At 34.3% G+C, this 12,190-nt stretch overlaps 2 protein-coding genes across 6 annotated transcripts in view; one reads left to right on the top strand and one right to left on the bottom strand.

The window, feature by feature from the left end:
• Positions 1–12,190, top strand: part of LOC105833559 (prominin-1-A) — a 90,291-nt gene that overhangs the window by 17,811 nt on the left and 60,290 nt on the right. The gene's annotated exons all lie outside the window — the stretch shown is intronic.
• Positions 1–12,190, bottom strand: part of LOC105833560 (trace amine-associated receptor 9) — a 39,037-nt gene that overhangs the window by 15,782 nt on the left and 11,065 nt on the right. For all 3 annotated transcript variants that reach the window (XM_028192033.2, XM_028192034.2, XM_012675390.3), the window contains 2 exons: positions 7,840–7,994; positions 7,005–7,152 (listed from right to left, as the gene is read on the bottom strand). In XM_028192033.2, coding sequence (XP_028047834.1) covers positions 7,005–7,152; positions 7,840–7,994 — 303 coding nt within the window. The remainder of the gene's footprint in view (positions 1–7,004; positions 7,153–7,839; positions 7,995–12,190) is intronic.

Below are 12,190 nucleotides of genomic sequence, written 5' to 3'. Positions count from 1 at the left end.
TAGATTCGACAACGTGATCTGGACATTATCCAACGTTTTAATTCTTTACGTAATTTTTTTTCTTATCCGAATCGAAGATCAATTACTACTAATCACCGTTGAAATCTGTAATCTTACTTAAACGTTGAACTTCAAAAAGAGACAACTTTCTTAATATATATAAATTTTTTGATATATAAATTTATTTTAGTAGTTCAAATAGTTTTTAAATTGCCTGTACTTCAAATCTCTATATAATTATTCTATTATTCCATTAAAATGGTACTTTATCTATCGTACTTCCGTCGTCGAATAGTGTGATACGTGTTACATTAATGGTTCTCTTTAACGCTCAGTCAAACAGTAATTTCATCCAATTGTGTACCTTTTTATTACGGCAAAATAGCTGTTGAAACTATTGGACGCTTTTGATATACAGTCCTCGACTTTGCACTCAACTATAGTACCCCGTGATGATTCGATTCTGATTGAAGTAAATGGTTATGTCTGTTATTGAAGTGCTTTGAAGAGGTCCAAAAATAATTAATATGGGACAGTAATCTTTTTCTATAAGAAAGATGTATGTGTGTGATATATAATATATATTAAAAATGTGTGATTAAATTAGTTAACATTTATATGATGGATTATTTATAAATTGCTACAATCTTTTTCATTTCTTTTCATTGTTTTTCTGCTCTTTCTGAAAGCCTTATTTAGAAAGTCTTAGTTAGAGAAGAAATTTAAGAATATCTCCCCAATAAGATAGCAGATTAGTTTGTTTCTGCTGTAGTTATTTTCTTCCGGTTTTAACTCCCAACCTATCATCGATGAAATTTTGTTCTTTCGCAGCCGTGCATCCCAAGAGAACTGCGGCATGTTGGTTTGAGAATTGGAAGATATCCAATAACGTCTAGAATATAAGAACTTTGCGCATGTAAGAAAGTTGTAACATATAAGGAGTTATTGGAGAATGTTATCGATAGTGTCGTCATAAAAGTAGGGTGATAGATGCAACGTGATAGACACGAGCACGAGACAAGCATGCAATAATGTCATTGTTATAAATATATCTATAGAATGCTGAGTAATGTAAATTTCGTCATTAACGCGACTCTTGTTTTTTTTAACTCATAATATCTATATGAAATGTCAGAAAAATTTATGACACAGCCGATACGCACATTGATGTATTATATATTTCGATAGGATACAATTATTTTACTTATAATACTTATTAAAAGCAAATCTGCTGATTAATTAAATGCATTTGTCTTAGTGCTTGTTGACAAATCCAAACACGACGCCCTTCGTTTTTATCCCTCTTGAATAAGTGGGGTATTGTTCTCCTTTTCTTCCTTTCGTACAGAAAATCTCTCACACGTTGTTGGAGAATACCTTTAGAAGACATTCCCGCATCCATTGACCTACATAGAGATTATATATCGCGAAAAACGAAGGGGGCAGACGATATATAGGCACGAGTGAACAGCAAGTTACTTACAAATAAACCGTTTTCTACGAAGTCGTTTTTCCATTAACTGTAATGCATATTGGTCACCATTCTTCTTGAAAAACAAATGATTTGTTTCATATTTTGTCAATTGATGGAAATGATACGAAAGACAGAAGAAAAGAATCTAATAAACTGTGAGCTAATGATACGGCGGTATAAAGAGCTTGATTTTAAAAGTTTAAACAGTGTTAAAAAGTTGTTGATATCAGAAAAATGGGTCGCAGAGATGTTTCGCGCAAAATAAAAATAGAATGTAGTACAGAATGAGTTCTATTTCATTTTAATGAAGATTTACTCCCGTTAGCAAATATGAAATTTAAGTATGAAAGCATGCTCGAGTTACTGTTCTAAAATTATATGGAGCAGGCTAATTTTTTATATTTGTAAATAAATTTCTTTATACTAAGATTGGCCTTTTATAATAATTAAAATTTTATTAGTAAAATTATTTATTTAATCAATTATTAAACTATTTTATTAGAACAATATATTATTTTGTTTTAAGTTAGACATATAAAGATTTGTATTAATTATATTAACATGAAAAAATGTAGTATCATGTATACAGCTATTCTACATATAAACAAGATTTTCTTTGATATCTGTTCGTTATCACTATAATAAATACATGTTAATAAAAATATTATTACTACTTCATGACAAAAGCAGCAAATTCCTTTTCCAACATTATTACCGTAGCAGTAGTAATCTAGAAATATTACGAACCTAAAAAAAGCTGAAGCTTGCTCTGCTTGCTACAAAACGTGCAGTACATGAGAGATGATGTCTAGTATAATATTTCTTTACCTTTTTACATTTTTTCTTTTTTTATAACGGTACTTTGCAATCCGTGCGACGCAAGAGATGCAATAGTTTCAACGCTGAATTCTCCTGAATTGCATCATGTCAAGGAGGTCTCAATGTTCCATAATTTTCAAACGAATAAATTTCGAACTCTAACAATTGCAATAATTCATTCAAACAGCGTAAAGCACCTAGTCCCGACTAGTAATCAGTAATTTCAGAACATTAATATCGCTCGTCAGAATAATCGATTCGGCTCATTCATTAATATCATAGACTCGCATGCCGTCGACGGACGTTGACCATGACATAAAGCATGAACGCCGCCCACGGGAAGTGGTTTCTGACCGTCGTCGTGACTCGTCGTCGGGGGGGGCCAGGAAGAGAGAAAGATTTACCCGCCTTCATCCTGTAATTCCCCCCGCTCTGCCATCATGCTCGCGCACTTAACCCACTTTGTCTCGAGGTTCTACTTGGAAAATACGAGCCGATGGCGGAATGAGGGAGCATAACGATTCGCGAATTCTCAACCGATTACCGACAATTTTGCGAAGTACGGAAACGGATACATACACGCTTTAACGCGCGATATAATGCACACGCGGAGAACCGGGACGCGGAATATTTTGATGGGAGTTTTCCTATTTGGATGAGCCAAACCGTAGATCGCTCTGTTATAATGACGTGTCACACGGGTCAAGAATTTATTGATGCAGCTAATGTGCCGTAATTCGTGCGCAAGAAAAAGTCACTTGAAAAACAAAAAAATGTGCGGGCAGAATTTCTTGGCGAGCACGGCATAGCAAAAGTGCCCGATGCGACTACTTCAGAAGGAGGACCGTCACTTGAACTGGGTTAATGATCGCACAGCGAGATGATTTATAATGATTAAGCCGTCGCGCGCTCATGGTACTAAAGGGTAATTTTTCAATGCTTCAACGACAGTAAATTAGGTAAAGCAATAATTCCTAATATCGTTTTTTTAGTTAGCATTAAAAATGTTGAAATCCCTAGAGACTTGACCTAAAACGAAAATGACGATTAAAATGAAAATGACGAAGCGATTCAGCACGTACCTACCTACCTTTTTATATATCCATACGATAGGTTTGATGAAATCGATTTTTCATAAAACGAATTTCTATTTGGAATTCCATCATTTGTAATCTTTTGATATTGCATGCAAGATCAATATAATATGTGATAGCAATGATATAAAATTTAAAGTTAAAAATAATGGCAGATTTTGTGCCTTCCAATTTCTTTAAAATTTTAAATCCTTAAAGAATCACTAATATGTTTTCGATTAAATGATACATAAAATAGATTGAGTCTTGAGATTTTATCATTAAACGCACCGTTTGTCAGGAAGAAACGGCAGAAGTTTCTTTGAGTTTCTCTCAGGTTGATTGACTTAATCGGCGCACCTTTAATTTTCACGATTTACTCGAGTCTTAAACGCTTGACTTCTCAGCAGCGCTCTAGAGAATCTCGTGAGACGACTTACGATGTCGAAACTGGAATCTATAGTCTGAGCACAGACGAAATTAAAGTAGGATTATTGGATCCGAAGTTTGTTTAGGGGTATCGAATCGCTTATATCAACGCAAAATAAAAAGTATCCCAATTTAGAATTGTTTTAAAACCTATATTTCTTATCTTCGATGATATGTATATATAATTGTCTATTTTATTATTTTATTTTTTTTCGCGCCGTGTTCTACTGCTCGTATTTAACGACACATTATTAATAAAAGAAAGAAATCAAGATCTTTTGGATGCTGGTAGCAAAATTGTTTCCTCTAATATTTTTTTGTGTAAAAACAAACTTTAATAACTGCTATCTGTACATTTCTAAAGTTACGAAAAGAAGTTTTAAGTGGAAACTTATTTTGCTAATTTTATTATATACAGATAACCATTTTTAAAGTGTTACTCTTACATAAGAAGGACATTAGAGGAAATAATTTTCCTACACGGCGCAGGTCTTGATTTTTTCCCTTGTCGATGGTACTAGATCGTTAAGTACGAACGGCAGAGAAAAAAAAAACGGAGTGAAATAAGCAAGTGCATCCAGTGGGAACAAGGTCGGAACTCTTTGGCTTCTTTGCAGGATAGTTCTGGCTAATGTCAAGATAAATGCGATTTCCTGGAATGAGAAACGTGGAGTGGGGGTGACGCGGGAGCGCAAGAAGAAAAATATTGTTTGCCGCGAAAACTGGGGCGCACATCCTGAAGAAGTTGGTAGTGGTCTGACCGCGAGGGCGTCACGCGGGGGCTGAGGTGGAAAAAGCCAAAAGCACGAGTGCCGGCTCTCGTGCCGTAGTAGCTTGCCAAAATTTCCAAGGCATAAGATTCGTTTTTAGAGCGGAATTAAGCAGAGGAAGCTTTTAGAATAGGGTTACTTAAAGCGGGTCACACAAGAATCCTCGCATGACTCAATGGAGAAACGCGGCGAAGTCGATAATCCGTTTCCCGATGCAGCAGTTACTATTATTTTATTCACGCTAATTTGGTACGCGTTGGCCTGTTACGCTTTCATCGGAAATATTACTTTGCAACTTCTCATTTGCTGTTACTCTAAAAATCATAACTATGAAATAGATATTTAATAAAAATCTTAAAGGGTTTCTTATTAGCGTGTATTATCTTTCATCAGTGCAATTTTCTTTCAAATCCGAGCTATATAACTTTAGCAGAGAAAATTGATACTCTTCAGAGAGCTTTGCGCTGTTTACGCGAAATTGAAAACTGAAAATATGACATTTTATATTGCATTCTTCAAACTTTTATATCTTTTATAGCTATCAAACATTTTTGCAGTTATATCGAATGTAAATTAAAAAAAATATATACGTATAATGTTAGCATTCCAATTATTATCACGTTGCGATGCTTGTCGTCAAATTATTCTCGAATTATTCACGATCGCTCGTTTATTGAACCATTCTCCCTTTGAATACACGGCGATTCTCTAAATTCCATTTATTCGGAGGATCCCGCCAGCTCGTGTTTGCATTCTACTATTGTTGAGCCTTCGCGACTATTTTCCGGGATTGGTAGATCGGCGGATAGAGCCAGTGTTGCCGTCGCGATCGCTCAATGTCTAGCGCATAGCTTTAGGCCAACGAGGACGACCTCAGGAGCTCGTTATTGCGGATGAATTCAATGCATCGCAGACGACAGCTAGCGACAGCGAATTCAAGCGACGCTGGCTTAGCCGCGTTGGAGCTATCCATCTTACTTCGGACGGTTGTCCTCCTGGTAATGCCGAAGATACCGATCCAAGGAGCCGCCAATGCGGGCTCTATCATCGGAAGTTACGCGTCTTTCCGCGGATATCCGCTGGTTGCGGTCGTTTCTCCTACGATTCTAGCAATGCAACCATTGCAGATCGGACACATCGGTTCATTGCGTTTTTGGTTTTTTGGATAAAGCAAAAAATAAAATTTGACAGATCCAATTTCATAGATAAGACAATGTGTCTTCCTGTAAGATATAGTATATATTTCGATTAATGAGTAGATGAAGAAAACTTTGTTATCTCATCGAGCACTCTGCAGATAATATATTTCCAAGTTTGTAAAATTATTTTACTTCTTCGTGTAAGGTTTCTTACGTAGGTACGCTTACAAGAAATGTTAATAATTGTATTTATGTATAATCAGTGATGTTCTTGATTATATAAAGCGTTTATTAAAAGTATTATTTTTCAATTGATACTTCTTCCTGTTTTGAGGTAAATAATTCATTACGTGCAACAAGTTCATCAATATTCAATATCTCAAGATGTTTGATTCCCATCAGTATTATAATTGATTTTATTAGCATTGCTTTATCTGTATAGTTTATTTGAACTGACAGTATTCCACTCAAAATCTTCAACATTAAGGAGATTTTTACGCTGCGATATATTTATACCGTCTCTGTGACTTCGAAACGAGTGTATTTGGTGTCTGCTTTAAGAGATATATCAATACGGCAGGATTAGTCGATTTTTCGTCATGCCAACTATTCTCAAATTCGTGTTTACTCGTTGCGAGATGCTGTACGTGAATCTTTCGTGTTTCAACAAATTTCAACAGATTTAGAAACTAGTTTACGAGTCGCTGCCCTTTTGCGAGAATGCACTTGAGAATCTTACGTAAACTCTTGCATAAAGTTCTTCGGTATATCTGCTTGCAAGCTTTATAATTTCATTGCGTAATTTGCCGGAGAACACAAACTTGACGTGAACAGAGTGAGTCGCGTAAAACACGAAGTTTCAAAAGTGCCCAGTAAAGATTATTCAATATTATCTGTCTTCAACAGCCACTATCGCGCACACAGCAGCCAATTTAGTATCGACAATGTTGATATAAAACGTGAACTTAATTCTAAAACGGACGTAATTCCATTATATATCCTCTTCTGTTATACTGGTAGTTACTTAATATAAAATTGTAATTTAAAGAAGAAAAAGCCAAGATTGCATCTGTATGATATTCTTTTTAACTGTCAAACATGAAAACAATATCTAATTTGCGAAACGTCAGTTTTGCGATTCACGCAGCGTAACACACTTTGTGCATGCCGTATCACTTGTCGATGTAATGTTTTTCTTTTATATTTCACGGGATTTGTTTCGTTAATTATCACCAAACGAACGACTGCTTTGGCAATGAATTGTCGATTTAAACTTCATTCACAAAGCGAATAAACTTACCCTTTCTATATGGCCGCCGCTAATGACTTCTGGCGTGTTAACACAGACTACTCTTTTCAAGCGTAGTTTGTTAACGTGGAAGGCCGAGCCGTAGCAGTACATCAGCACCATCGTCGTCGGGAAATAAAAACAGCAACACGCCAGGATCCTGAAAAAGGAGATACGATAAAGAGCATTTTCCGGTTCAGAAAAGCAGTAATTAGCGCGTCATACGCAAGTGGGAATATAAAGCGGCCCCGCAAAGATGATATCTCACGCGAACGCAATAATTATATTCGTACAAGCTGCAGATTGCGCGAAATCTGATGATACGTGCACGAAGTTTATCGATATTTATATTACAATAAAAATCAGTTTTGCGATGCATCCGTTTCAACTTTCTGTACTATAAATTAATATAATTATTACGCTTTGCAATACACTTTGCGAAATTTTAACTTGAGTGCATTTAAATTAGCGTCAATCTTTTTTTATTCGATTTTCGTAACAACAGAAGCCGAGATATATAACGTGAATAATTTTGTTTGAACTAATGCGGCGAGATAGTTTCTAAACTACCAAGTTGATAAAAACGTTACGATGGTTCGAAGAGACGATCTTTCGTATTTAGCACCGGTTTAGATCAAACTTTAAGAGCACCGGAAGGGAACATTAACGCGGATATATCGCTATCTTTTACGGTTGATCGCCTCGGTGTTCCCCCAAGACGATCGAAGGCGCGACGGCGTTCTCGACATTAAATTGTAATTGTTCACAATTGGTCACCGATGTGGCGTACAAAACGCGACGGGCAAGATCGGTTAAGCTTATCACCGGTGATTCACTGTGGCGATACCTAAGGGACGCTCTAGCGAAGAAAGGGTCGCAGGCAAGGAGGCCAGACCCGTTGAAGTAGTAACCACCTCTGGGGAGCACCAGAACCCCGAATATTGCCACGCTCGCTATCCAAGTGGTCGACATCACTGCCACGCAGCCCTGCCGCATGTAATACTGTGTCAACACAAAGGCAAAAAAAAAACGATCACTCTTTCTCACCCATACATCGAACGTTTTATAGATATGCGCATGTATGCATATGTATGTTTGCCTATGTGTTTTTCTATCGGTCAGTGTCGGGCTTGTCCTCACACATTTCACCTTTCATAGCATGGTATATCACGCAACGTTTACTCAAACGATTACCACGCACTGTTTATTTTATCGAAAATCTCAGAGGGATATTTTCTCCCAATTTATCTATTAGTGAGATAAACAAGTAATGCGATTGTATTTTATTGAATATAAAAATACATGTGTGATGTAATTTTTTAAATACCAATCAAATAAGATGTATGCAAACAGCCTTGAATTTAATATATAAATGTATTATATTGTAAATATTAAAGTAAAACATGAAGAGAGAGTGTACATAATTATAAAGTTACATTTCTCAAGAATATGTGTATCTTAAATGTAAGTTTAAAATTTGTATATTTTATAACACTGTCCAATTACATTTATATTAATTAAAAGAATTAAAAAATTCTAATGTTGAAAGTCTTTTATAAAAATCTTTTATAAAAACGTTAATTGCAGTATATTTTTAGATGCATTACCTTTAGTAAAGTCACCCTGATTATCTGATCAAACCTCCAAGCAAGTAAAGAAAGTTTCACGGACCAGTTTTATCGACGGTCTATTTTTATGGCACAAACCCAGTGTGTTAAGTATTATCGAGATTAACCTCGTTCTGATCCCAAAAAAACGATCAATGTAATGACACTCGACCTTGCTGTTCTCCAAGTAGTAAGGACCGACGCCTTGTGCAATGTCTTTTTTTTCTTTTTGGCACAGATGTGATTCCTTAATTCAAAAATATTAAAAATATAAAATATATTTTTTAAAATTGAAATTTTATAGATACGATTATGGCGACTATGAGTATTATGTATACAAATTTTAAAACATATGATTCTAAATATTAAAAGTAAATTATGCATTTTCTTGTCTTTTTCATTCAGTAAATACAAGTGTTATGACGTATGCAAATTTAATATGCAAATACAAATTTAAGACATATATTTTCAAGAACAAGCTTTATAGTTTGCCTTTTAAGTTTTCTCTTCTTCATGTTTAACTTCAAAATTTACAATTCATCAGCACGTGAAAGCTTTCAGGTGCTTTCGTCGTGTACATCGAGAACAAAACAATATCACAATGTGTTCCTAACATTTTATTTAAATATTTATTTACTCTTAAATTATATATAGATTTTTTAATATAATATGTTAACAATGTTGCGAAAAGAAATTTAATAGATTACGATTATGTAAAAGTTACATAGTGACAATCATAGTCACGAATGATAAAGTAATGTTAAATATACAGACGTCATCTTAAATTTTACAAGATCCATAGAAGTTACGAGATACAGTTTGGGTTGAGAATCCCTGAAAATACTGTCGAAGATATTATCGATCCACGTAAATGGTGTAAGGTCTGATATTCGCCACCCATTGTGAACATCAGAAACAAAGGGCTAAAGACCAAGTTGCTGCGAACTTTGAACTAAATATATGCTGTATATGGCTGAATATTGCACCAAATATGGATAAAGCTGATGTAACGTGGTGCTATATCTGCGAACTAATGCGGCACCACGAAGAGCAATGTGAAATCAAAATTGAAGAGCAACAGCCTTTATCGATCGAATGTAAAAAGAAACTGAGCCGAGGTTTGCCAGAATTTGATGAGCGGCCAAACGTTTGATAGGCGGAAAATTACGGAATGAATAGAAGACACGACTCAGCGATTCGTTGGATGTCTTTCTTTTACCTCTGATTTTTATACCCTCTCTTTCTCATTTTTGAGATTGTGCAAATAACAATCCTATTATTGTGTTCTTCACTGTGCAATCGCATTTGATGATCCATTCTGAAGAAAAGATTGAATCAAAATGTCGCAATATTATTAATATATTGACTATTTATAACAAAAAATGCTTTTGCGAATATAAATTATAGATAAAATAATATAATAATATTATATTTATTGACATTGGTTGCAAATCTATTAATCTTTAAATTTTTCGTCAATAAGTCCTGAATATTTTATGTAATAGTAATTAAGGCTTTTAAAAAAATAACATGATTTAATAATCATGTAAATAAAAATTATATAGAATATAGAAAAGTATCTGTAAGTAAAAATTATTGGTCGATAGATTACAACAAAGGTAAAATGTAGGTGACCAACGAATTGCCCATTTTCCGAAACAAAAGAGAATTATAAGAATGGCGGAAGATATATTGAAAGGCGAGCTAAAAAGTCCAATATGGGTAGTGCTGGAAAACCACATTCTTTGAAGGCAGTGGAATCCGCTGGTGGTACTTATATAGAACGGTCCAGAATAATCTTACATTTCTTCTCACTTTTGATTTTTTAATATAAATAATTTTTATTTTTATTTTTTTTCTTGAAAAATCTACTATTAATGAAAACGGCTGAAACGATTTAATCACGACTGTTTTTATTTGGGTTACATTTTCTATATTATTTTTCTTAATTTTTCGGAAATCAAACGTACGAATGTTTTTGTATCTCTCGATATACATGTCTTCACTACACGTAGATTTTATCCTGGTTACGCGATTCATTGCTATGACTGTGAGAATATAATAGGATACGTGGTAGACGACCGAGAGGCCGCGGTGACACTTTGCATTCTGATGTGCTTTTAAATCTCTGAAATTCATTTTTGCGGTTAAGCCGACGCGCGTTCTAGCCTCGACAAACCATAGTGTAAAACCACAGGCATGTTATGGAACGCAGAGAAGGATCCTACTAATATCGCTCGCAAACTTTGTAGTTGCTACGCAAAAGTTGCCTTTAGAGCGCTCGATCGTTTTTGTGCTTTGCCGCCATTCGCGGAAGGTGATGCAAAATTACTGGATTATATTAACTCTCAGTAATCGACAGGCTGAAATTTTCGAGGTAATCTAGCAGATTAAGGAGCTTCTCGCCAGGCTCAGACAAGTTAATTTCGACGAACTTTATTTTTAAATAAGTTCTGTAAAGTGATTGTCACGCAATACTCTTTACAAAATATATCAAATAAAACATGTCCAGTTTATAGTTTGCAATGACTTTTTTAATAGATTTTTTTCTATATAAAATATTTAAAAGAGAATTAGCAGAAAGGGAATGTATGTATATGAACAATATATGTATAAATGTATATCGGGTTTTAGTTATAAAGAAGAATAAAGAGTATATACATATAATATTCCATTTATAAAATCAACGCGAAGTGCGCGCTTATTTGATTTTCACACTCTTTCGTTATGGTAACAAAATAGAAACGAGCTATTATTTTTATTTCATCGCTGAGTAGTATGAGATATTCTAGATTCCAAAAAGAAAGAAGAGAGAGAGAGAGAGAGAATAAGAGATTATTTTTTGAATTTCTACTCTCTGTTCTGTTAAGCTTTAATCTTTTTTATTATTTATTTCAATGACTCGCAGGCTACGTACTGCGTGATGTATATGTATATATACAATAATATACATATAAATCTATGTAATATATAATAAGTAAAGGATATTAAAAAAGAAGTTTTACAAACATATCATTGAAATATCAATATTTTAGCTGCGCTGATATTAAACTTTCAAAGACAACATATAATGTGTGAAAAATATTTTTATCCTTTAAATTCACATGGTTACAAGTGATGAATGATAACTGATGTTGTATCTTATGAATAAAGTAATTGCAACGAGAAATATTTTTATTCTTTAAATTCATGAATAGGTACAAATGTCGTAAAAGATCCTGATATTAAATTCATGAACGAAATGATCGTATCAATAGCCGACTCATGATGGGTTCTATCTTCTTGTAAATTCAAACAAATCGGACAAGTTCTGCTAATACCTGCTATTTTCATTGAGCAACAGTTATTTTACCCTGAAATGACAATTGTCTCCAATCAATCAATTATTTAATCATTTCACTTCATATTGTGTTTAACAAGAACAAATTTGCTGTCGATAAATCGAATGAGTCGAGAGAATAATCAGGAGAATGAATCTACAGACAGAAGAAACGTTTGAAATGAGTCGTGACATCATTGATTGATACGAAATTTGGTTTGAAACAATCATAGGGAATTGGTATTTATTTTTATAATGATATTTGAATGAAT

This window comes from Monomorium pharaonis, chromosome 1, assembly GCF_013373865.1.
Source record: "Monomorium pharaonis isolate MP-MQ-018 chromosome 1, ASM1337386v2, whole genome shotgun sequence".
Classification (NCBI taxonomy): domain Eukaryota; kingdom Metazoa; phylum Arthropoda; class Insecta; order Hymenoptera; family Formicidae; genus Monomorium; species Monomorium pharaonis.
Note: the sequence above shows the minus strand (reverse complement) of the source record. Positions and strands in the feature narration are given on the sequence as shown.